The sequence below is a fragment of the Eurytemora carolleeae genome, unplaced genomic scaffold (genome assembly GCF_000591075.1).
Source record: "Eurytemora carolleeae unplaced genomic scaffold, Eaff_2.0 scaffold17, whole genome shotgun sequence".
Classification (NCBI taxonomy): domain Eukaryota; kingdom Metazoa; phylum Arthropoda; class Copepoda; order Calanoida; family Temoridae; genus Eurytemora; species Eurytemora carolleeae.
In genome coordinates this window covers 150,097-174,451 of record NW_019396047.1, presented here as the reverse complement: position 1 = coordinate 174,451, position 24,355 = coordinate 150,097, and the positions used below count along the sequence as shown (strand labels likewise).

The 24,355-nt window shown below is 35.2% G+C and overlaps 4 protein-coding genes across 6 annotated transcripts in view; 1 reads left to right on the top strand and 3 right to left on the bottom strand.

The window, feature by feature from the left end:
• Positions 1 to 378: 378 nt before the first annotated feature.
• Positions 379 to 3,595, bottom strand: LOC111702862 (chondroitin sulfate synthase 1). Its single transcript, XM_023474648.1, has 5 exons — positions 3,509 to 3,595; positions 3,092 to 3,286; positions 2,862 to 3,033; positions 1,031 to 2,645; positions 379 to 963 (listed from the first exon to the last, which is right to left on the bottom strand). Exons 1-5 carry the CDS (start codon positions 3,558 to 3,560, stop codon positions 838 to 840), a joined length of 2,160 nt encoding a protein of 719 aa, XP_023330416.1. The 5' UTR covers positions 3,561 to 3,595; the 3' UTR covers positions 379 to 837.
• A 24-nt stretch (positions 3,596 to 3,619) lies between these two features.
• On the bottom strand, positions 3,620 to 21,675 carry LOC111702848 (RAD50-interacting protein 1). Of its 3 annotated transcripts, none has more exons than XR_002765512.1 (18): positions 21,525 to 21,675; positions 21,079 to 21,134; positions 19,885 to 19,951; positions 15,686 to 15,770; positions 12,717 to 12,794; positions 12,597 to 12,653; positions 12,231 to 12,365; positions 11,914 to 12,170; positions 10,709 to 10,787; positions 8,224 to 8,320; positions 7,941 to 8,031; positions 6,765 to 6,853; positions 6,393 to 6,523; positions 5,595 to 5,948; positions 5,090 to 5,280; positions 4,747 to 4,855; positions 4,242 to 4,483; positions 3,620 to 4,057 (listed from the first exon to the last, which is right to left on the bottom strand). XR_002765512.1 is itself a non-coding variant. In XM_023474631.1 (17 exons), exons 1-17 carry the CDS (start codon positions 21,662 to 21,664, stop codon positions 4,310 to 4,312), a joined length of 2,190 nt encoding a protein of 729 aa, XP_023330399.1. In that variant the 5' UTR covers positions 21,665 to 21,675; the 3' UTR covers positions 3,620 to 4,309. The 3 variants fall into 3 exon arrangements, 1 of the variants encoding a protein (XP_023330399.1); XR_002765513.1 differs by having other exon boundaries at positions 3,620 to 4,044; XM_023474631.1 differs by having other exon boundaries at positions 3,620 to 4,483.
• On the top strand, positions 17,332 to 19,482 carry LOC111702879 (4-coumarate--CoA ligase 1). The gene is made up of 2 exons (XM_023474673.1): positions 17,332 to 18,809; positions 18,870 to 19,482. The coding sequence occupies exons 1-2, from the start codon at positions 17,373 to 17,375 to the stop codon at positions 19,059 to 19,061; spliced, it is 1,629 nt and encodes a 542-aa protein (XP_023330441.1). The 5' UTR covers positions 17,332 to 17,372; the 3' UTR covers positions 19,062 to 19,482.
• LOC111702894 (tropomodulin-like) overlaps positions 21,664 to 24,355 on the bottom strand; it is a 3,028-nt gene continuing 336 nt past the window's right edge. The window contains exons 2-4 of the mRNA XM_023474697.1: positions 23,842 to 23,966; positions 22,873 to 23,035; positions 21,664 to 22,799 (exon numbers count right to left, since the gene is read on the bottom strand). Of these exons, the coding sequence (XP_023330465.1) occupies positions 21,915 to 22,799; positions 22,873 to 23,035; positions 23,842 to 23,966 (1,173 nt within the window). The 3' untranslated portion in view covers positions 21,664 to 21,914. The remainder of the gene's footprint in view (positions 22,800 to 22,872; positions 23,036 to 23,841; positions 23,967 to 24,355) is intronic.

Sequence of the window (24,355 nt, the reverse complement as noted above, 5' to 3'; positions counted from 1 at the left end):
TCCAAATATATAGGAAGACGTTCTTGAAAATAAAAAGTTTGAAAATCAGATTTTTTTTTTCAAAATTAACGACAAATATTGATTATTGATATTCCCTCCTAAGTCAGATATGTTATTCTCACAATGTCCTCCTTTATATATTATAATGAGTATCATTTTTATTTCTAAACTTTTAAGCACTGAAAAAAATTCAAAAAATAATTTGAGCGCTAAAAACAAAAAAAAATCGATCGAATTTTTGTGCCAGATAACCAACCTCAAAATTTTGTCAGATAAATTTAAAAACTGATGAGAAAATTCCGATAATCCTTTTAAAACTTTTTAAATCTTCAAAAAATGATTTTTGGAGAATAATATGAATGGCATAACAATATCAACGGCTTTGATAAACTAGAATTTTTTCTAATAATTCTTAATTTTATTTGAAACACTAGGACTAGACCTGCTGTAAATTTATGCTTCGCCATAATCGTAAAGAAGTTACATCTTGGTCCGAGAAATGAAATTTGCATTTAAGTTTATTAAAAAAAAACATTAGAACTGAAAAAAGTTTATACAATGGCTTACTGGACTAGGTCATTGTCTTATTGCAGCGGCGTATTCTTGGGTATATGATTTAAAGCAGAAAAATAAATATTTTTGGTAAAAAAATAGATGTGACACACAGTGTAGTGTGTCGCATAATAAACATATGTATTTATTAACAGATGTAACGCTGAACTCAAAGCATATTATGCTTTAGTTTCATTTAAATAGATATATATTGTATAATGTATATATATATATAGTATAGCTAAAGGATTGTCAATATCTAAAGGGTTAATGTTCTTCCCAACGTCAAGGAATAATAACAGATGAATTAACTACAAGATGGAACAGGGTTTCCAGAGGAAGGAATGTATTTGCACGGCTTCCAGCGCACATCGTCGCCTGATCATTAGGAAGACTAGGACTACACGTGACCTAGACAAAAAAAATATTCAAAAATAATGAAATATATTTTTTTTAATTTAAATTTTAAATATCTAACCTTGTGATATTTATGAACGAGGTATGAATCTGTACTTCTAAACGCTTTAATACTGCTTTTAAGAAATTTATCATAAAGATCAACATCCTCCTTCCCCCATCCTTTAAAATCAAGGTTATATCCTCCAACGGAAACAATATCCTTCTTATATCCAGACATTATTCCGTATCCGTAGTCTCGCCAATATCCCCCGCCGTCTCGGAATTCACTGAAAACTATCGGAAAATAAACCGATTTTCCTTCAACCGTAAACCGTCGTACATTGTCTAATGTAGATGAAGTGAAGCTGATGTCTACATCTACAATAAATACTAGGTCTGACTCCTCACAGACCTCTAAACCCTTGGTTAGTCCGACTCCCCGGGAGAAGGATTGGTTTAACTCCACCACGGTGATGACAAACCCAGGAAATTCCTTCTCCAGGTATTGAACCTGGGCCCGGAGAAGGTTGACCACAGCAAGGTCCTGACTGGTCTCCTTGAAAGCGACGACAACAAGCTTGACAGGGTTCATCTTTAGCAAGACTTCTTTCTCGTATTCGGCGAGAAAACGTTTCAGAACCGGTACCTTGCTCTCTCCAGCCACCGTTACAAGGAGTGTTATAGACCGCCGATCGTCTTCGTAGTAGTTTGGCGTATCGCCGGGCACCACGGCGGGCACTGGCGACGTATCCGACCCAATCTGAGGTTTAAAATGGGGTTCTAGAAGTATTTCGCGGACAAACACGTGTCGTCTCACTTTCACTGTCATTTTTTTCCCTTGGAACTTTTTATAAACGAGAAGGATGTCAAGGATATAGGAATTACCATATTTTGGATCATGGTTTACATACGCATAGTATAAATCTCGGAATTCTATAGAACGACCCTTTTCTCGGGCATCTGCGTTTATCTTATCTACAACCTTAGATATTATTCTAGTGATTGATTGATTAAGACGGGCTGGAATTTTTCCCTTCTCGTGTCCCGCTTCCGCTTTATAAATCTGGTGACTGTAAATAAAATCCCAGGTTTGGTTCATCCTCGGTAGATCAGAGAGATCGTCAAATTCGTCGACAGGGTCTTCGTTGATCAGATGAAGGTCAAACTCAAGTTTCTTGATTTCCGTCATGATGTGTAATCGTTTCATCGTCTTATATTTTACAGATAATAATTCCATGTTCTTTGGACTTTTAATAGGATGGATTGTAATTGCGTTATTGATGATATTAAGATTGAGGGTATCAGGAAGGATCTCAACACCTCTATCATCCTTCCCACCAGAGCTGTGGTAGAACAGGGTCTGCATCTCGTAGGCCCAAGTGCAGGTTCTCCCCGTTGCCATCGTGATGCATCTTCCAACTTCCACATCCTCGTGCCCGGTCATCAGGTTGGTCAGACAAGTGTCAATCTTCGGGACAAACATGCGAAGAATGGTTTGACTCAGAACCATTCCAGTTCCACCCATACAGAAGTTCTGGTTCCACTGTAGAGAGAGTTTACCTTCTTCTTTAGCAAGTCCCCGACCCGCCTGACCAATAAAATGAGGATCTCGACCGTCTAATCCGCCAAGAAAATCCAGCATTCTCTCTACATTTAGATATACGTCGTCATCAGTTCTTAGGAACCAAGAAGATCTAAAAAGGGGAGATTTTACGAAATGAATTAAAACAGACAATGTTTGGATAAAAATAAATACAAGTACTTAACTCTTAGACCCCCACCCAAATGTATGGATATAACATATACACACACTATTTCTCGTTAAAGTCTGAATTTGCTGTTTTGTATAAGGTATGTTGGGGGGCTACAGGCGGCATCTGCTAATATTTTACCCAATATCTTAAACAAACCTGTTCCCATAGTGCTGCTCGATCCAGCGAAACATGGCAAAGGATTTCCTCTGTGGAGGATAGTCCTCATCTCTGATACCCTGTAGAACTACAACAGGTAAGTTGCATGCGTTCGGAGGCAGACCAGAGTCAGAGGTTCCAACAAAGTAACGAACTTCTCCACCACGTTTAACTAAAATTCAAATGTTAAATATGAAAACTGGCGGGGATAAAATTATTAAATAATATACCTAAATCAGCGCCCCAGGATCTCCAAGAGCTGCATCCTCTTGAATTTAAATATTTTCCCGCGGTCATGACTCCGGCAAATATAGGGATCCGGGGTCCTAAGTTTAACTCTTGGTTCGACTTTAATCTGACCCTATGTGTTCTAACTTGAGATAAAGGGATTAGGAAGCTCATCACAAGATGCCCGACCAGAACTCCTAGAAGTAACATTCTGATATCTGATATCTTAAAATATTAAATCTTTTGGATCAAAAAGTCGAAGTGAAAAATAACTAAGTTTTAAGTTATTAGATTGGAAAGATATAAAGATAAGAAAATTAGAATTATTAGTGAGTGTCCAGTGTTTTTATCTTCCTTTCAATCATTTTTTCCCTTAATCGGTATAATTTTGTCAATATTTTACTTTTTAAGGTATTCACCTATTGAGAACTGAAAAAGCTTTGAGATCACGTGTTTCGATATTCTCCCCATTCTTGTATCACAGCAGAGTTTCTGTCCTAGTCCCGCCCCCCGCCACACCTACATTTTACTGAAACAAACAAATAAATGCAATTTATAAATATTTTTTAAATATTAAATAGTTAACATTAAATCATAAAAATTCATCTTTTATCAGCACTCAGCAAACTTATTTAGATATTTATCACAACTGGTTGAATTGAGACGATTATAGATCAAAATAACGATGAAGTGTTTTAAGAGGGGACAAGATTTTTCAAGGAAAATAATAAATTATCATTTTTCTTTTACATGTAATTAAAAAACATGGTGATGTCCATTTAGCATGAAAACATTTCATTCAGGGTTATTCTACATATTGGATTAAGAAACGATAACAACAATGAACCATATCAGTTTTGTATTATTGTAATCATTTTCAGCTAAAACAAGCATTTGTTGGTAAATTAGTTTAACAACATTTACTGCAAGAAGTTATTGTAGACTTGGTAAAGAACTTCATTTTGATACAGTGGTAGGAGATTATATCAATATAATAAAGGCGACGTTCGATTTAAATTTTGATCAAGCTTTTAATTAAACACATGAAACAAAGAGAAGCTGTCAATTAAAAGAGCTTCTCTTCAATTATTTGTCATCTTTTAATTCCAAAATAAACTTAGTCGTCTTCATTATATTGATAAATTCGCCTACCACTGAAAGAAAACTATAATCGGGAGTAGGATTATCTCCCGTAAAAATGTACAGCCATGACTACTTTATCATAACTCCAGGTCTATCCTAGTACTGATGATGAGACAAGCCCGATCCCTGGTGAGATGTTGAATACCCAGGTCTGCCAGGATATTAATTGCCCCGGTTTCACAGGTATCCAGTAGACCCTGATACGCTAGAACCAGGGGACCAGCACAACTTTTTAACAATTTCAAAGCATCCTGAAATTTTTTTTAATTGATAAAAAAACATCTGACACTTAAAATAAACTAGTAGATTGAGTTGAGAAAAAAGATACTTTATCAAACTAGTAATTTCCTGGGATTCCAGATTTCAAATGGAGAAAAAACTTAAAACTATCTAAAACCAAGAAATAATAAAATTGATTAGAACAATTAAAACATACTATAACTAGTAATTAATATCAAATTGAGGAAAAAGCTTAAACATTCATTTACAAAAAGATTGTACAATTTGAACCTACCACAAGCTGTGGAAAGTAGGATTGAGGGAATTTGGAGAATTCTCCGAAAATTGGAAAAACTCCAGTTTTCATGTCAAAATCTAGCTGCTCCGCCCCCTCTATACAGAACCTAAATAGCATAACATACAATATTTATTCCTTTCAATGAATGTAGCAAAATAGTTTATTCTTTATATGAAAATCTTTCAAATATTTTTTCTTTCATAAAATTATACATACAAATTGTTCATGTTTTTGTTCTCAGTCTATATTAAATGTACTTGAACGGCCCCGTGATATTAAAAGGTGAAATTTGCCGAAAAAATATGAGTCAATGTAGTTAAAACTGTATGTTAACACTTACTTATTACTGAGTATAATCTCCTGAATGATAAATGAGTGAAGACGATCTGCCAGGTTTCTCCACACTAGCTGGAAGGCAGCAGGGTTTATCCTTCTCCGAGCTGCATCCAGACCAAAAGCAAGACTTTGCAACATCTCGCAAATTTTAGGACTTATTGTTTTCCCGCTGTCCGACATACTGAACCATTTCGTCTACAGATAAGAGGGGATAAGTTCAGAATATTGAAACAATTTAAAGATAGATTTATGATACAGAGCGTCTCATATCAAATTGGATTATCTCCAACATTTGACGCTGAAATAAAAACATAATATTAAAAAAAAATCTAGTGTTTTCTGCATGCAAATTTTTATAATAGGCTTAAACAATTTCTTAAAATTGGTTTAATCTTTCTAAATGATTAGTCCCGAAAATCGCAATTTAAAGCCATAAACGATAATACGATTCGAAATGATGTGGGACACCCTTTATTTGATTTATGAAATATATGATTAAAAACTCTCACCTCCGTCCTGTATTTTAACGATCTCGCTGTAATAGTGTAGTATATAGATTCAACCACCTCGTTGATCAGATTCTCTCTGAGATACTCAAGCTCCTCAATACTATCCTCGAACACTGTATTCTCCATACCGGAGTCGGGATTAGGTTTTGTATTCTCTCTCTGTTCTAAATCCTCCCCAGAGCCAGGTTTAACATTGCTCTTCTGGAACTGTAGATTGAGGAAGAAGGGGGTCTCCGCCCAGTTACCCAGCACAAGGATAAGGTGCTCCAACGTGTTCAGAATTGGACAAAGGTTAGAACTCAGTGGAGACTTCTTCTCCGTCCGAGCCAATTGAACCAAACGGACACGAAAATCCTTAAAATGCATACAAGATTTTTGTAATGTTTGTTTTAAGATAAACGGGAAATTATACAACGGCGGCTTATGAGAGAAGGGACGTCCCCCTCCCCGGAAAAGTTAGGAGCGCAAGAAGAGAGGCAGGCAACTTCTAGTCCTTCAATTTTGATTTTTGAGAAAAGGTTCAACATTTTTTTATTCAAAATGAAAATTTGCTAAGACACTTTCCGCCTTCCATCCCCAGCTGTTTAAGGTTTTGACAAAAAATTGACACAAATTCCAGGGGGGGGGGAGATTTTTTTGTCAAGGTAGGGGGGGGGGGCATTCGGCGAGCTTCGTCCCCAATAATTCAATTATTCCACCCCCTGGAAAATATCATTAGCCGCCAATAAAATGATAACAAAGTAAATAATGAGAAGATATGAACGAATACAAACCATAATTGTATAAAGGGTTATGTACCTCTATAAGATCCAACTGTAGTTTAAGGAACTCAAGTCTATGATGAGAGTCGGATAAGAACTTATATCTCTCTGTAACTGAGAGTAGAAGAGCTAGGAAGGTTTCTGCTGCTCTAGGTGTTAAACTGTCTCCTATCAAATATTTAACAACTTTTGATTAACGCACAGTGTCTGTAACAATATCCAAAACTATTTTTAGTTTTTCTATAGTAGAACCCATAAAACTGTAGAAAATGAAGACGTATATTTGATGTTGTAGGGTAAATAATTTTACCCGTAGCTTGAAAATCAACTTATTAAAGGAAATAGGTCTGTGAGCACTGCACTATTGTAGTTTTATTAGTCCCACTTTGTTAAAAGTTACTTTTCTGACCTACTTCGGACTCCCAGACGGATGTACCCTGCTCCATGAACAAGTTGTCCACCTTCTCGAAAGCAAACTTCCTCTCCATGTTCAACCATCTGGAAAAAAAATTACGTATTTTATTTAAGTACTTGATAACGTAAGTACAGAGTACATTGTACTCAGGGTCCAGTATTCGCTTTATGTCAGTTTTATAAGACTACGCTGACTTTTCTAAAATTCTAATTTTTGATTCCGAAACAGTTTGTATAAAGAGGTAAAGAGATGCTGAACTGACTCCTATTTCTTATGCAATTGAATACTGGTGTTAAAAATACACTTGTGTCTTGTGCTATCAAAACTTGAGATATAATTTTGAATTAAACCCTTCCTGTACCGGGTTAGGATAAATTAAAAACCAAACCTGAAGAAGATATCCTATACTGGGTTAGGATTTACTGTAAACCCAAACTGGAGAATATATTTACACCCTGTATTGGGTTTGGAATAGGATAAACTAAACTATAAATCCAACCAGGAGAATATACGCTGTACTGGGTTAGGATAAACTATAAACCCAACCTGAAGAATATACCCTTTAATGGGTTATGCTAAACTATAAACCCAACCTGGAGAATATACCCTGTACTGGGTTAGGATAAACTATAAACCCAACCTGGAGAATATACCCTGTACTGGGTTAGGATAAACTATAAGCCCCACCTGGAGTATGTACCCTGTACTGGGTTAGGATAAACTATAAACCCCACCCAGGAGAATATACCCTGTACTGGGTTAGGATAACCTATTAACCCAACCTGGATTATGTACCCTGTACTGGGGTAGGATAAACTATAAACCCAACCTGGAGTATGTACCCTGTACTGGTTAGGATAAACTATAAACCCAACCTGGAGAAGATATCCTATACTGGGTTAAGATTTACTGTAAACCCAAACTGGAGAATATATTTACACCCTGTATTGGGTTTGGAATAGGATAAACTATAAACCCAACCTGGAGAATGTACCCTGTACTGGGTTATGATAAACTATAAACCCCACCCAGGAGAATATACCCTGTACTGCGTTATGATAAACTATAAACCCAACCTGGAGAATATATCCTGTACTGGGTTATGATATACTATAAACCCCACCTGAAGAATATACCCTGTACTGAGTTAGGATAAACTATATACCCAACCTGGAGAATATACCCTGTGTTGTCAAGGGTTGAAGAACACTGGGTTGGGATGAACTATACTGCATAATATTGCTCATATCACGTGCTAATCCTAAAAAAGATGACAGTTAAAAAACTTATTTCTCAATTACTAACATGAAGATCCAATTTTTAAATGCATCAAAATATAACTTAAAATTTACCCACTGTCTTCATTTTATAAATTTATTGTTTTGCCTCGTCTTGTCAATTAAAGGATTTTAAAATTAAATGACCCTCTTCCAATTAAGGCATCTATTGTTACCTATAGCTTCGTCTATAGTGTGAGCAAATAAAATGTCGTCTTCAACTACAATGGGAATATCAACACAAAGCTTATCCACCGCCAAGCAAACCAGACCCTGAATACATTTTAAATTAAATTATGCTCATTATTACAGGACAACCCTGCGTTCAATAAAATCCGCTAAAACGTATCCATACACAGAAGTAAATATATACCAAAATAAATTAAATGGGATTGGATGGAATGCTTCTAGTTTAACTTTTAACTTATGAAGGTTTAAGGTAAATTTTCCAAATTTAAGGTCATAATATTCCAATGGAGAATCATTCCTATTTATAATGTTGTAAAGATAAGCGGGTAAGATACACGACGTAATAAACGCAACCTTTATTTATTTAATGATTTATGATTTATGATTTATGTTTTATGAGATCTGCAAGAAGCCCCATGTTGAGCAACCCAGACCGCCAACAGTAGTATCTGACCCTACAGGTGAGAATAGTACTGATCTAGCCCGGCCTCCATTCCATGGAGGGGTACAACCTGGAGGTATAGCGTGATCAGAGTCACGATGCGTGCCCTGCAACAGCCTATCATTTAATACACCCATTACCTGCATTTGTTTAACCATCATGGAGAACTGTGTTTCTTTTTTAATTTATAATTTTCACCTGTTAAGAGTAGTTCCGTTACCCTTCTCCATTCCTTAGGTATGGAAATAATCCAAACTCCTCTTTAAGTCAAGTATGGAAATAATCCAAAATCCTCTTTAAGTCATGACATTTACATTGGATCTGTTACCTCCCAGGAACTCCTTCATTATCCGCTTCTTTGACATCATAGGTGATCTTGCATCCTGGAATGATTGCACGCCTGTGGAGAACTTGGCGAAGCTTGTGCTTGGGCAGACTAATAGTACATGCTGCTCATCTAGTTTATTAAGGACTCCCTGGGTAGAACACCAAGGGCACTGCTTGTACGAGTGACCCACGTGATTAGGACGTCTGTTCCCTAGCCCAGCATCTCCTGCTTTGAACTGGTTAATGGCTGCACACTCTTTGGAGTCATTTAATTGAGGATTAGGCTTGAACCAATTTCTTGGTTCTGATAACCGTTTCAGAGATGAGTGTGACTGCTTAGTCATCTGGAGCTTGATAATCTGGTTAGACAGAACCTGTTATTTCAATTTTGCTTTAGAGATCTGGGTTAGGTCTGGGATGCCTAGCTCAATTTGTAAGGACTTTATTCGTTTAGTCCATGAATCTGTCATATCTGACAGTGTAGCCTGTGCTACTGTCTTTGAAAGAATGTCATTTTTCTTTGTTAAGAGATGGTGAGCAAACAGGACCGCTCTTTCATCCAGACGCATCTGAATGGGTTTTAGCCCCGCCTCCATCCATCCCATAACCTGGAATGAGGATTGGGGAAGCTGTAGGATGAAGGAAGCCACGGAGTGTTGGATTTTCTCCAATTCCCTTACTGTGGACTTGGAAATGACCATGGCTCCTTTATACCATCGTCAGATGTCGTTTTAATTCCTTGAAACAAGTTGTTTGTTTCAATGTTCTATTTAAGATTTGTTTTTTTTTAAATTATTTAATTATGAAGCCGTGAGCAAGAAATGACTCAAAGTGTGCTAGATTTTATCAGTGAGAAATTTTTCGCGTTGCACTAATTGATAATTAGTAAAAGGGATTCAAGATTAGTGATAAAAAACATAGACACATTTTAAAAGCATTTGAAAAAAGCATATCGCGCACAGAATTAGATGGTTTCGACCTACGCATGTCCGCGTATACTCCACTACTGACCTACGCCACATCCGCTATACTACAGTTCCGACCTACTAGCACTGGTTTTGCAACTGTAAATGGACATGTGGCCGCAGCAACTGGCCCCCCTAGTCTGTCCTAGCCGCGGCGATCGGCCCAGAAATTGTCGTTACCTTATAACCTAACCTTGAAATAAAATACAAATAAATAGATTTCATAGGTCCGATATTGCAGAAGGTCGGAAGTTCAGTAGAGAGGATATTGCGTATTGACGATGTTACATTACCCAAGGGAACACAAAACTTCAGTCATCAAATTAAATAAAATTAAATTGAATTAAATAATCCTACAGGTAAATAATGTTTATTTAAAGGCGGTAAAATTATAACTAACGTTCTTAAAATGAATTAGAAGATAAGATTCTGAAATTATTGACACTAGTCCAATTGATAAAAAATTATTTAGAACAAACTAATGAATCTACCTAAACAGGGGGATACTACTACCATAATCTCTTTATATAAAAACAATTTTGGCAAGGTAAAATTTTTGGATTTCCATTTTACCATTTTTGTAAAATCATAAATGTAATAAACAGGTTTGATCTTGTTATTACAAAATTATGATAACAATTTCGGAAATAATTTGAACCGGGTACAAGAAGACAAACAGACGAGAAGAAAATAAATCAAATTATGTTTAATAAAGAAGATAAGAAAATAAAATAAAACCTGCGCAAACTCTCTTATTGCGAAAATGGGAGAACCAACCCTGTCATAGGCCGGCTGTACATACTCCGTCAAAAACTGTCTAAAAATCAGTGCTTAGAATCCGGTTCCGGAAAAATATGCTAGAACCTTAATTTTATTTTTTGCTCAAAAAAATAGTCTTTTAGTTCTTTCGGTAAAAGAAATAAGTCAAAAATTTACGCGGTGAATCCAGGGGCGTACGAGGGGGGGGGCCGCGCCCCCCCGCCCCCCTCTACGCGTGCCCCCCCTGAGAGGCTGATGGGGGGCATCCATGGGGGAGGCTCTTTTAATATTACATCTGCTTGCATTTCCCTTCCTCAGGTCAGGCACAGTGGTGTACCTAGGGGAGACAGTAGTCCTCTTGCCCCCCTGGGAGTTCCAAAAATACAAAATTAAAAGGAAACAACGTTTAAAAAGTAACACCTGACAATGACAAAGACTAAGGATTTGTCTGAATTCACTGTTACTACAAGGAGAGAAAAGTTTTAGCCTTCTAAAGAGAATACTTCATTACACAAGATGTAGTATGACGGAGAGCAGACTTAACGATCTTGCACTTATTTATAGCTTTACACCCTGTCTGAGCTCTCTATTGAAAAAAAATCATTGAAATGTTTGTACAAGCAAATCCCAGAAAATTTTAGCTTAAAAGAGTTGGGTAAATATGTAGATTGAGTAAATTCTATCTAAAAATTTCAGAAGAATTTCGTTTATTAGTAAAAATATAATTTTTAATGATGCTGTGATTATTGATTTAGTTAGCTGTGATGGAGGTAAGTGATAAGGTTATAAAGTCAAAAAGTTAGTTTTTCAAACAAAGGAATAATTTTTAGACTCTAAGGTTAGTAACACCCAAAAAAGTAGTCTTTTTGGTGTATTTTTATGGTGAACAAAACAAGTCCAGGTGGGAGGGGGGGGGGCAAAAAAAATTAAAAAAGGTATTAATATTTTTTCCAAAAAGGGGTTTTTAAGGGGGGGGCACAATGTTGCCAAGGGGGGGGACCAAAAAAATTTTTTTGCGCGCTTACGCGCGCAATTTGTGCCCCCCCCTAAACAAAAGCCCTCGTACGCCCCTGGGTGAATCCGGATTTATTTCTTCGTTATAAGTAGAATCCAGGATCCGGACCATTTTTTTGCATATAGTACATAAATACAAAGCTAGATGAAATTAAAGAATTGAAATGTACCTGTGAGACATTGCCCAGGTTGAGAGTTGTGTCACGAACCATTCAGGTTTGGACGGGTTATTTGTGGATTTTGTTCCAAGGAAATGAAACTTAAACCTCTTCCGAAGAGGTTTCATGAGCACCCTCATCGGCAGGTTTAGGAAGAACTTCTCCCCCTGCTCTGCTGGATGCTGAACTAGCAGAAGAAGCTCGATAGAATCTCTCAGCGCTCGAATATCGTCAGAACCAATTCGAATTAGATCAGCAATCGACTTTTTCTAAAAAAATAACTATGAACTAAAACTAACTTTTTTTCAGTGAATGTTTAAAGAATGTACCGAGTTTTCCAAGGACTCTATAAAAGGCCAGTTGAAGAGGTCTAGAGATGACTGCAGGGAGGTGGTGTAGGTCTGCGTGACAATCTTATGCCAATGTTCTACAGTTTCATCTACATACTTCTTCAAGTTCTCACACTAAATATTAGTATAGCTGTATTTGACAAAAAATATTGACGTTCTTTTTGTCCTGTTCTTGTTCCCGTTCCCGCTCCCGTTCCCGTTCCCGTTCTCGTTCCTGTTTCCTGTTTCCTTTTGTTACTGTTCCTGTTCCCCCTGTTCCCGTTACTGTTCCTAGTTCCTGTTCCCAGTTTCTGTTCCCTGTTCCTGTCCCCTGTTTCCTGTTCCCCCTGCTCTGTCCTTTTTTACCTTTGACTCCTGAAGCGCTGTTCTTACATCCTGCATTTTCTTGTACGCATTTATTATCTAGATTACGTTGTTGTAGAATAATCTTATCATCGTAAGATAGTATTTAATATGAAATCCTACCTGGTCTTTATCCCGGGTCTCCAAAGAAACAGACAGGTCTAGACTGACCTGCTCCACCAGTCGCAGCCATAGAGTGTACTAGGATACAGAGTTCATGAAAAAGAGAATACAACTTTCAGGAATAAATATATGTAATGTATTGTATATTTATGATAAGAATATAGAAAATATAATAATACGCTGTGTGTTTAAAAGCATAAGGTTGTTTGTAAAAGACTAAATAAGGTCAGATGTACTTCGGTACATTATAACGTGAGAAAAAAGATATATTAAACACAGAATGGTGTACATAAAGTTTTTAATACAGTACATAAAAACGGTGTACATTAGGTTTGTAAAAATCTTAACACATTGTTGTCGATCTATCAAGTACCGAAGACAGTTCGATATGTTGAACACTCTGATAGAATTTGAATTTGTACAAATATGCGAGGTTTACTCAGTCCTCCTTTTGGCGGGTATTCCTTGGTCACATGATACTTTTAGGTATCGACAAAAGGGATTTTTCAGGGCATAGTGAAATTTTATGATTAAGTATTGTAATTTTTATTCGCATAGAGAAAAACTCATCCCAAGCGATATACTTGATATTTTATGGGCCCAATTAAAAAAATAGATTTTTTAAACTGTTCAATGAAGTATACATATAGTATGTGAATATTGTTTATTTAGTGGCTCTACGTCACAAAAAGCTGATTATCATAATAAAGTAATTAATATAGTATACAGGGTTACCCGCAAAGGAATGATACTTCAGAGACGACTTTACGAAATTTATTTTGTCCGTTTCCTAATATTTATGATTCTCTGCAGCTTTTAAATTGTATCATTTAATATGCCTTTATAAGACTAAATTTAAGGCAAAAGTCTCAATTTAAACTGGAGATCGTCATATATAAAGAGTTCCAAGTAGTCCGTACAGTCTCATCCATTGTGGGTAACCCTGTAATCTTTGTGACAGAAACAATCTCAAGAACTGACGAGGGTCAACCCAGACCGAAATATATTTTTAATAAACGTGGAACTAACATCTACTTTTTTTACTCTACAGAGGTTTGGTCCATCAACATCACTGAATTTTAAATCTAGCTGAACCCTGATGGATCCTATAAATTCCTTATAAAGTAAATACTAGAGGTTTGGTCAGAACTGCAACACATACATAAATTCTAAAGTAAACTGTACAGTGTACACCTTACTAAATATAAATATTTTTACAATAGTTTTAGCAAATATACATGATAATGTACCAGTTTAAAGGGACTGAAGGCGTAAATTCAAGTGAACCTTCCTTTATAAAGAAGAATGTCTAAATCACAACGATACCATAGATAGAGATATCCATGGGTTTGTCTCTGAAAATTGATTATTTCAATTTTTTTGTTCGTTATGAATTCATGCAACAGAAACATTAGAGGATATTGTTAGAATTAAACACCCCATGCTAGAAAACGATGACGAATTCATGCAACAGAAACATTAGAGGAAATTGTTAGAATTAAACACCCCATGCTAGAAAACGATGACATCTTCCACTGTAATCAGATAAAGATTTAAATTGTGAATCGGTCATGGCTCTATATCTTTGAATAAAGGGTTATCAAGAAATTACGAGGACAGTACCTGTAAGCGTAAATAGATAAATTATTCACTAACAATGAAAGAGCTTAACTGCCTGTTACCAAGTGAAGGTCTATTGATTAACTACGGTGTATGAATAAGGTCCTATTTGTTAGGTAGAGTAGGAGGGTATCAGGTTTATGTTGGGTTTAATATCCTTCTATTTGCCTCAGCTCACTCTTCACTCCTTGTTTACATTAAAAACTGTTGTTCTCCGTCCCATTAACTTCCTTTTAGTCGAGTTGTATGCGAACAAGCGTGACAAGACATAAAAAGTTATGATAAATAACTTTAATGGGTTCCTAAACCTTTCATAAATCATAATAGAAAACTTGTTTTTTATTATGTGTTTTAACATCACATTATAAATATATACTTTATTAACAGTGAATATATAAGCAGGGGTAATTGACTTGACATTATCATTTAAAAATATTCTCCCCCCCCCCCTCTCACATGTTATTGCATTGCAATTTGCATTCAGTTCTGCGGCTATAAATAAATAATTTAAACAAAACTCGCTTTGCAATTCATATTTGTGTTGATACCATTAATAATCATAAATATATAAATGCAGGTAAATCAATATTTATAAAGTAGTAATCTCTTTTGCACGTTTTTGTTTTTGTTTTTTTGGATGTCCGATCATAACTCCTGAAACCCTCAACGTATTTGCATCAAAGTTTGATTGGGGAACTCATTGGAACCACGTAAATAATCTTAGTCTGGTTTAAAAATTCAAAGTTGAGTGGGTTGACTTTAATGAGAAAAATTCCAGACAAAACTGGGTTCCCAAGCTAGTAAGAAGATAAAGATATATAAATGTATACCTTTATCTATTTATTAAATGTATACAAAAAGATAAAGAAAGGCATTCATTTTTTAAAAAGTACATAGAAGTAGATGCATATTGCATAGTCAATGGGCAAAGTTTTGTTTCAATTAATGAGATTGGTAAACTAACCATCTTATCTATAAAGAAACTGATTACTCCACTATATCTCACAATTTTACCATCCATTTATCTTTGAAACTAGATGGTGTAAACTTGAAATATCAAAAGTTTTGAAATGGTTAGGTTCCACTGTTGTAGAAGGCCTTAGAAGAATCCTTCATCATCAGCCTATGGACGGCTTACTGCAATACATATACATCCCAGTTCTATATTGAATTAAGAATCTGGAAAAATTATGGATCCAACGAACCAGACAAGAAAAATTCCCCCAAAAATTCATTATTTGACCTGTCAGGTAAAGGTACCTAAAATGATCATATCTGGTTGCTAAGATATAAGGTTTCGAAAATTAGAGTAATGAGTTCCTATCAATGAAACTTATTTAAATGTATACCTGTGTTACTCCTCTAACACACGATATATCAGTCAATAGTTCTCTGTTCTCTGTAGAAAACCTTCTACAATGCTCAGCAGTTTCCCTAAATACAAAATTAATAAATATTTATTGATCATAAAATTCTTCTCCTATGTCATAATAAAGTCATCAGAATACTTATATGTACTTATAAAACTAAAATAAAATAAAATAAAATCTAAAATTGGCAATATTTCTGAAAAATACAATAATTTTTTAAGTGCATTTGTAAATGTATCTTATGAGCTTTTGTTTAGGAATTCATTCTATATTGAATGTGAATTAACAAAAAAATTAACGAATATTCATGACACAATTTAATTTAAAATATATCTTAAAATAAATTTTAATATTTTCGTTTAGTACCTAGAACGTATTAAGAAAAATATTATTTCAAGATTTTTTTCTTATAACTTTATTATATTACTAGCTTGGGAACCCAGCGTCATAGTTAGTCTCACCGCTTACCCACCCCTTGTCAATTGCGATTTTAGTTACTCAATTTAGAATCTTTAAACCAAGCTAAGAACATTCCCGTGGGTCTCCCGAGTTCCTAAATCAAAATTTGAGGCAAATCAGTCAAGTAGTTCCTAAGTTATGATCGCACAAACAAACAAACAGAGATTACAACTTTAATATATAGATGATTTGTTTATCTAGAATACTAGGTGTACAGAGGGCAAGTTGGGGGACTGGAAAAGTAAATAAATGAATCGTCATTCCTTATTTCAAGTTTGAGACGTGATGCAATGTCAGCATATTACGTCAAGGACAAACAACAAATTTATTTTTGTTTTGTTTTATTTATTTTAAGATCACGTTTCGCAAACTTTGCATCTAGAGACGTGCAAATCTCCCCCCCCCCATTCATCCCAAAATCTTTTCATTGTTTGAAATTTAATATAAATTGGTATAATTTTTTGTAAAGTGTTCAGAAAAAAATGTACATTTTGTTGAACCTCTAAATGTTAACCTTTAAACAAGAATTTGAGCCGCCTCTAAAAAGGGCTTTAAAGAGTATGTTTGAAATAAGATATATCTTCTCCCCTCCTCACAGACTTTATCTTTGATTGTGTAATCAAATATTACACTATGTATATAATACACAACTTTTCAACCCTCCCCCTATCCCCGGCCCTTCAACTAACTTCAATATACATATTGTTATCAGAAATAGAGGGATGGGTCATGACTCAAGAACGTATATAGGAAATGTTTCATGTTTCCAGGATAGGCTAATTCCCCCCTCCTCCCCCCCAGTGGAACCATAGTTTTCAATTACCCAGGGGGGGTCACCCATACAGTCACCCACCCTGAATAAGCCCCTCGGAGGGCGCAGGGTTCAATTTCTAGCTCTTTAACTAGTAATAATAGATTATCTACCACTCCGACCCGACAATCTAATCCTATAATTAGAACTATAATAAAGATTATTTTTATACATTACAGTAAATTAGTGTAATCTTGGTCACAATTACGCTATGATATGATGCTTGGACTTATTGTAATATTATATATTATATTTTTTAACATAAACGAACAAAATTTTATTCCTATCACATATCACGAGACCCCACCCCACCCCCATGTACAGAACCTCAAACTGTTATCTTCTTAGATATCTTTACTTTGATGACAGTTATTCTTGAACAATATTAGAATCAACATGAACGTCATAAAAGACAAAATAATTTACTCAACATTGGAACCTAAACCTGAACAACCTAATCAACCCTACATTGAACGATTGCTATCTGAGATCAACCAAGAACTAGATGATACTGGAGACAGAGACTGGTTGGTGGATACAGAGACAGGGTCTTCTCGCACTATTTCACAAATAGAGCCGATCAGCAGAAGGGTAGCGAGTGCACTTTTGAGTTTAGGGTTTGGTCCTGGAGATGTTCTTCAAACAGGATATTCATCATGTCTTGACTTCTACTGGCCTGTGTTCGGAGCCTGGTTGTGTGGAGGTACCGTGAGTCTAGGGGATCCTAACTTATCTGAAACCAACATTAAGAAACAACTTGAAGAAACAAAAGCAAAGGTTTTAGTAAGCAGCATTGATTATCTGGATAAATATTACAAAGTAATACAAGAATTGAAATTACAAGGGAAGAATGTTAAGTATTTCATCCTGGATGCTGGAGAGCAAGATACTCTTCCTTTAGGAGTAGAGAGTTTTCAGACCTTGATGAGAGTTCAAGAAACTCAGAAAATGCCATTGCTGCTTGATTTTACCCCTGATAGAGAATCGATTATCATGTGGAGTAGTGGCTCATCAGGAACTCCCAAGGGAATCCTTCATTCACAGAAGAATCTTCTAAACCTTTATTTTGGACATGATTTAAAGCCAAAGACAATCATTTCTTCTGCATTGATGTTTCATATTTCAAGCTTTACATTCAACCTTACCCTAGGCATTCTTAAAGGAACTATTTGCTACATTATGAAAGAGAAATGTTTCTCAGGAGAGAATCTTCTAAAAGTTGCAGAGAAGATTCAACCTGAACATGTATTTTGTGGAGTCAGTCAGTATATTCAGGTCAGCAACACAAAAACCAATGGTTACAACCTTAATGGTGTTAAAAATATTACTCCTCTGGGAGGTGCAGTATCTCCAGGATGCTCTGAAAAAGTTCTTAGTCTGCTTGGTTCCCAGGCAACGTTGGTAGAAATGTATGGAAGTACAGAAGTTATGTTTGTTTCCAAACATGAAGTAAAAGATATAGAATTTGGATTGCTTGGAAGCCTGGCGGCTGGTGTTGAAATTTGTATCCAGGATATAAATACAGGGGAAAGGTTGGACCCAGGCAAGGAAGGAAAAATTATGGTAAAAACTAACACCATGATGATGAGATATCTTAACAGAGAGAAAGAAACAAATGAGTTCTTTGACTCAGATGGATTTGGCTTCACTGGAGACATTGGTTACTATGACAATTTTGGAAAGATTTTCTTCAGCTACAGAATGAGAGAGGTCCTGAAAGTGGACAACTACTGGTTTGGACCTGCAGAGATAGAAAACCTACTGGAGAAAGAACCAACCATTGATGAAGCCTGTGTCTGGGGGGAGTATGATCCTAATACAGGAAATGATCAGGTACATGAATTAAAAAATGAAGGAATGTCAGCTTGCTTTAATTAATTGTATCTTTTACAGGTAAATCTTGGGATTGTTCAGAAGCAAAACCAGAAAGAATGGACTAAAGCTAAAATTTGCAGCTTAGTAGACGCTAACCTTCCTTGCACTAGAAAAATTACAGGGAAAATTTACTTTGTGGAGAAGATTCCTCACAATCCTCAGGGGAAGAAACTTAGAGGAGAGATGAAGAATTTTATGAAACAACCTTAATTTCTAAAATTACTTTACTGATACATATGCAGTTAAAAGCTGTTTTGAAGCTACCGATATGATCAATTGTTACTACATATAATACATATAATTATGACATTATTAGGTGCATTTAGAACTTTTCCCAGCAAACCTGAAGGACAAATCAAGCATTTTCAGTATAGTTATAGATTTTTATCAATTCTAATGATGTTCCGTAAGAATAAATCAGATATTTCGGTTTATAGAAACTTTTTCTTTTTAATTACGTTTAAACTTTATCGAGGCGACTAAAGTACATTTTATATTGTCGGTATAAAAACAAATTCCCGGACCTTTGCATTTATCAAAATGAGATATTTTTTCCATTTGTAGTGTTGACATTAGAAGTTTATTTCCTGCAGTTAGTTGTTCAATAAATATAGATAACTTATTCTTATTATCACTAATTGTTCTCTGATCAAAATACATTTGCAGATTATTTATCTATTAACACTGAAAATAAAACGTATTGAAAAAAATAAAAGTTTATACAGAGCGTCCCATATCATATATTGGATTATCTCCAAAATTTTTAACGTTGAAATAAAAACATAATACTCGAAAAACCTGGTGTTTTCTGCATGCTTATTTTCATATCAGGCTTATACATTTTTAATTTTTTTGATTCGTCCCGAAAATCGCAGTTTAGAGCCATAAACGATCCGAAATAATGTGGGACATAAAATCTGAAAAAATATTGATTCGCCAACTTTCTTGAAGTTTCAGGTTTGTTCGTATTTACCTTTGTCCCTTGGTCTTAATGCTGATTAAAAAAACTGTGTTTTTGAAGAGAATATCCTACCTAGCAATAATAAGAAGAGAATCTTGTTGAGCAGTTAGATCTGAAACTCTCTTCTCCAGTTTATCTCCTGAGATAGAAACAAGATTTGCTTAATTTTTTCTTGTTAAAATTACACCGAAGTTTGTTAAAAAGAGTACATAGTTATTTAGCCCTAGCACCATAATTTGTGACACTATCACCTTAAAATTGTTTTACTCTAAGGAATAGTAATTTAAAGGAGTTTTAGAATTTTTTTTTAAATAGATACATAGGGTAGAGTAAGGTGCAGTGCATGCCGGTAAAAGACCTAAGAAGTACATTTTATTAAAACCCTTGAAAAATGAATGTAAAAACATGTGTCAAATCTTGATATTTGTCAAAAACAAACAAACAGAAAATTTTGACATTTTTTAACCTCCATAGCACCCAAACTATAAAAGTTAGCGGTCCAATTTTTCTTATTAACTTATTATTAATTTATTGTATTGTATCATATCGCATAAAAATTTATATTATATCATATCTGTTCGGTTCCATAGTAGTAAAGCTATCTTTTAGTAATTCCCATTATTACACGGTTCAGGAGGAACAATTTTAATATTGTTCGCTTCCTTGCGTTTAAGAATGCTTATTCTTACACTGTAGGTGTAGAATTTTCATTCTTTAACGCTCAGACTTTAAGAACCAATTTTTACTTCTAAAATGTTTTTTTTTAACATTTTAACATTAGAAAAATAAAAAACAGTGTTAGTCAGAACAAGAGCATAAAACTTATTTGCGACCTTTCATAATGTGAACTCTTCCAACTTGAAATAGTCGGTTTTCACCAGAATTATTTTTTAATATAATTTCTTGGGTATGTGCCCATGGAACCTCACAAATATGATATAATAATAATCTTATGAGGATAAAAATGTAATAATGGTATTCTTAAACTCGATGAAATAATCTTGATGCATTCTTTAACTCAGGCCTGCGGCCTTCGTTAAAGAATACATCAAGATTATTTCATCTCGTTTAAGAATTTCCATTATTACATTTTTTTCCTCATAAGATTATCATAATATATATGATGGTTGATGTTTATGTTTTTAGTCATAAAGTACTTAAACAACTACTCTTGACAATTCGGATGCTTATTGCTTACCGCCAACATAAATCAAAATAAACAAAATATATTAAAGCCATAAACAAGGTTTTAAACATTAAACAAACCTGAATTTAGCAAATCTTGAATCTCATGTGAAACTGAAGAATTGGCGTGATCTAACCTGGAGAACAAATATTTTAGAAACAGTCATAACCTGAAAGACCCGGAATTTATTGTCAGTTTGTCAGACGGCTTTACATTTATAATTTTAAACACACATAAAGGCAGATCATATTTTATAATTGGAAGGACTCGGCTATTTTGTATATATCGTTTTAATAATAATATTAGTAAAATTAAATTGTAAAATCGTCTGATTAATTTTAAGTTAGTTCCGGGTCTTTCTGAGTATGACTGTACTAAAAAATTATAATATTTAAGTAAGAACCGTTATAAAATAAAATAAATGCCCTTATCATTAAGGGAAAGTAAACTTTAATCCAATTTATTGCCTCAGAAATGATAAAAACAGATTTTATTTGATTTGGGCAGATTTATTCCAACTTGTTACCTTGTCTCCAGTCTAGCTTTTTTCTCCTCAAAGTCAGCTTCGTATTCATTAACCTTTCTGAGCTTCGTCACATCATCACCAAAACATTCATTAATGGTTTTTATCACCCGGTCAGCCAGCATTTTGTCCAGAGACTTCATTCTGAAAGTGGGTCGTCATAAAGCACCAAAATTCAGATATATATTTTATAGATGAACAAACATTAAATTTCTTGACAAATATTTATTTTTTCGACTAGATTGTATAAGTTTTAGCACCTTAAGTTACGAGTTTTGAGATTGTCCTATTTCTTTGGTAAACGTTTGGCAAAGATAGAAATATAAAAAATGGAAGACATTAATACAAAGTATAATTATTCTACTTCTCCGTCTCTTCCCGACCCGTCCTGGTCTAGTCTTCGTCGTCTGAGTGATCGGAATAATAATACTCGTACTCCGACTCTGGAGTTGAAGCTTTCTTCCAGACAGGAAGAGAGCCCGGAGGCGGAGCAAAATATCCGGCAGTTGCGTTTCCACGACTGATAAATTTTTCCGCAATTCTCTTGAGACGAATCCTGTCCAGATTCTTCTGCAGGTGGACTGCAACCCTGTTCCTACAGTCGTTGAACTCAAACTGGAGTCCAACCTTCAGTAGGGTCTTGTTGTTCTCAATTGACTTGGTGATCGCCATCTCAACCTTGTTACCCAAACACTGTGCTGCCTGGTTTAGAGCTTTCAACTCCGTTACCGACTCCTGGATGTTGATTGCCTCAAACAATTTAGACAACGTTTGCGGGGTGATGTTGTTGGACTCAAGGTTCAGCTTCTCAATGGTTCCATTGGCCTCTAGTGTGTGCGCAAGATTACAGGCTGCCCAATCTGTAAGACTGGTGTTAGAAAGAGATAGACTGTGAAGAACTTTGTTATTCTGAAGAGCTTTGAATATTTCTAAGAACGTTTTCTCCGGGACCGGAACATTGTTCAAGTTCACTTCCTTCTGCTCCTCATCATTTTCAATAATCTTCTCAAGAACCTCGTCAGGGTTGGTAAGGTTGGGCGCCTCAGGAGGATAATACTTGAGGGGTGTGGCTTTAGTTACTCCGTCCCAGCCCAGGTTTGGATCTGCCTTGTCCGCTTTGTCAGACTGTGAGGCGTGGTATTGCTCTTGGTTGATTAAAGAGTGAAGTCCCATAATCCCGGCTAGATCTATCATGTCTTGTGTTGAGGCATCGTTTAAAGCCATTTCTATTTCGTCGCCGAGATCTATATCCAGCTGGAAATCGTCCAAACTTTCTTCCTGAAATATGTGAAGATTAATATCAAAATGTTTGTCTGCTTAGTGCTTAGGCTAATGTACTAGAAATCCAAACCTGTATTTGAGGATTAATCCATTTTTTGCCGCGTACAGTTCCCGGTACATGCGGTACATAATCCTGCTGGTCAGGGGTTTTCTTTGCCTGGTCGTATATATAATTGAGCAGTGCTTTACGGTTCAAGGGTCCGGTTGGAGCCTTCTCACAGTGGTAAGTGCACCTAGGAAATAAAACCAACTTAAACAATTGAGTTTTGTTTTGTTGGAACAATATTTTTACTTGTAGGATTAGGGAGGGGGTGCAGGGACGCCATGAGTCGCGTGAAATGGTCTCTAACCCTCTGGATTCGCAGATGAGTATTAAAAATGACCTGGCGCTACTCACATCCTTTAGTGTAGGTATTTTAGAAGTAATGTATACAAATATTTAAAAAAATATTTAACGTTTTTATAGTTATGCAATGCTTTTTGGATATTCATGAAAACACTGTATAATTATTCAAAGATTATAAATTTTATTTATTTAATACTTCTATAATATCTATTCTAACGTTTAAGGGTTGCGCAGGTCTTACTTTTCTGCGAATACGGAGGCATTTTGCGGGGCTCTTGGCGGCCCTATATCCCCTCCCTCGTTGGATGCAAAATTTGAAAAGTATCTCTAGTATCAATATGGTTTTTGTATTATTAAAAATATTTAACTTGCTATTTTTTCTTCAGATTTCGTTGACCCGTTAATGGTTAGTTATCCAAAATCTTGTTAGACATGTTATTGTTAGGGACACTCCACATACATATATACACTATATTAGATCGTTAATAGCTTTAAATTGAGATTTAAAGGACTACTCAGAAAAAATAAGAAACAAATTAATCATTTTATTAAAATGTATAAGGCTAATATAAAAATTCAGGTTTTACGAGCATTATGCGTGTCTTTTGGCGTTAAAGCTTGGAGATCATCCAATATGATATGGAGCGCTCTGTATAATCCTGAATAGTATCCCAAGTAAGTGTAAAAAATAACCTGGCACTTGGAGGCATATGCGTATCATCTGGATCAGTATCTTCTAGAAGCTTCTCTATCTCCTCACTCGTTAGCTTCGTCAACAGTTCGTCGATTTCTTCATCGGTCAGAGGGGCATCAGTTACCTGCCAATCAACCCACTAATTAATAACAACCAAGACTCAATCAATCAAGACCACAGGAATGAGGAAAACTTGTAAAATACAATCAAAATTACAAGCAAATTAAAAGCTTTCGTACTTATTATTTGTAACATCAGATATCTTTAACAATTTTCTTAATTCGTCAGTTATTTTCTAACACTATCACACACTTATTATTTGGAGATTTTAAAAAAGGGGTCTATTCCATACATACAAAACAAACCTGTATTTTTAGGGATTTTTGGTAAATTTAGTTTTCCATCTAATCAATCATTTTAACTTATAACGAACGATCAAACATAATACAAGAGAAAATAAAATGTTCCAGTCGTACAATGGTAAAAACTAGTTTTGTGATTAAGCAGGATTAA

Bases quoted from the DNA above. Each gene is read 5' to 3' on its own strand.
- LOC111702879 (XM_023474673.1), top strand. From the start codon at position 17,373: ATGAACGTCATAAAAGACAAAATAATTTACTCAACATTGGAACCTAAA. The intron at 18,810-18,869 runs GTACATGAATTA...TATCTTTTACAG, and splicing joins CTAATACAGGAAATGATCAG to GTAAATCTTGGGATTGTTCA.
- LOC111702848 (XM_023474631.1), bottom strand. From the start codon at position 21,664: ATGAAGTCTCTGGACAAAATGCTGGCTGACCGGGTGATAAAAACCATT. The intron at 12,366-12,596 runs GTAAAAAAGGAC...ACTAATATTTAG, and splicing joins CAGCGCTTCAGGAGTCAAAG to TGTGAGAACTTGAAGAAGTA. The intron at 8,321-10,708 runs GTTTTATTTTAT...AAATGTATTCAG, and splicing joins CAATAAGAGAGTTTGCGCAG to GGTCTGGTTTGCTTGGCGGT.
- LOC111702862 (XM_023474648.1), bottom strand. From the start codon at position 3,560: ATGGGGAGAATATCGAAACACGTGATCTCAAAGCTTTTTCAGTTCTCA. The intron at 3,287-3,508 runs GTGAATACCTTA...TGTTACTTCTAG, and splicing joins GCTTTTTCAGTTCTCAATAG to GAGTTCTGGTCGGGCATCTT. The intron at 964-1,030 runs GTTAGATATTTA...TTTTTTGTCTAG, and splicing joins TCGTTCATAAATATCACAAG to GTCACGTGTAGTCCTAGTCT.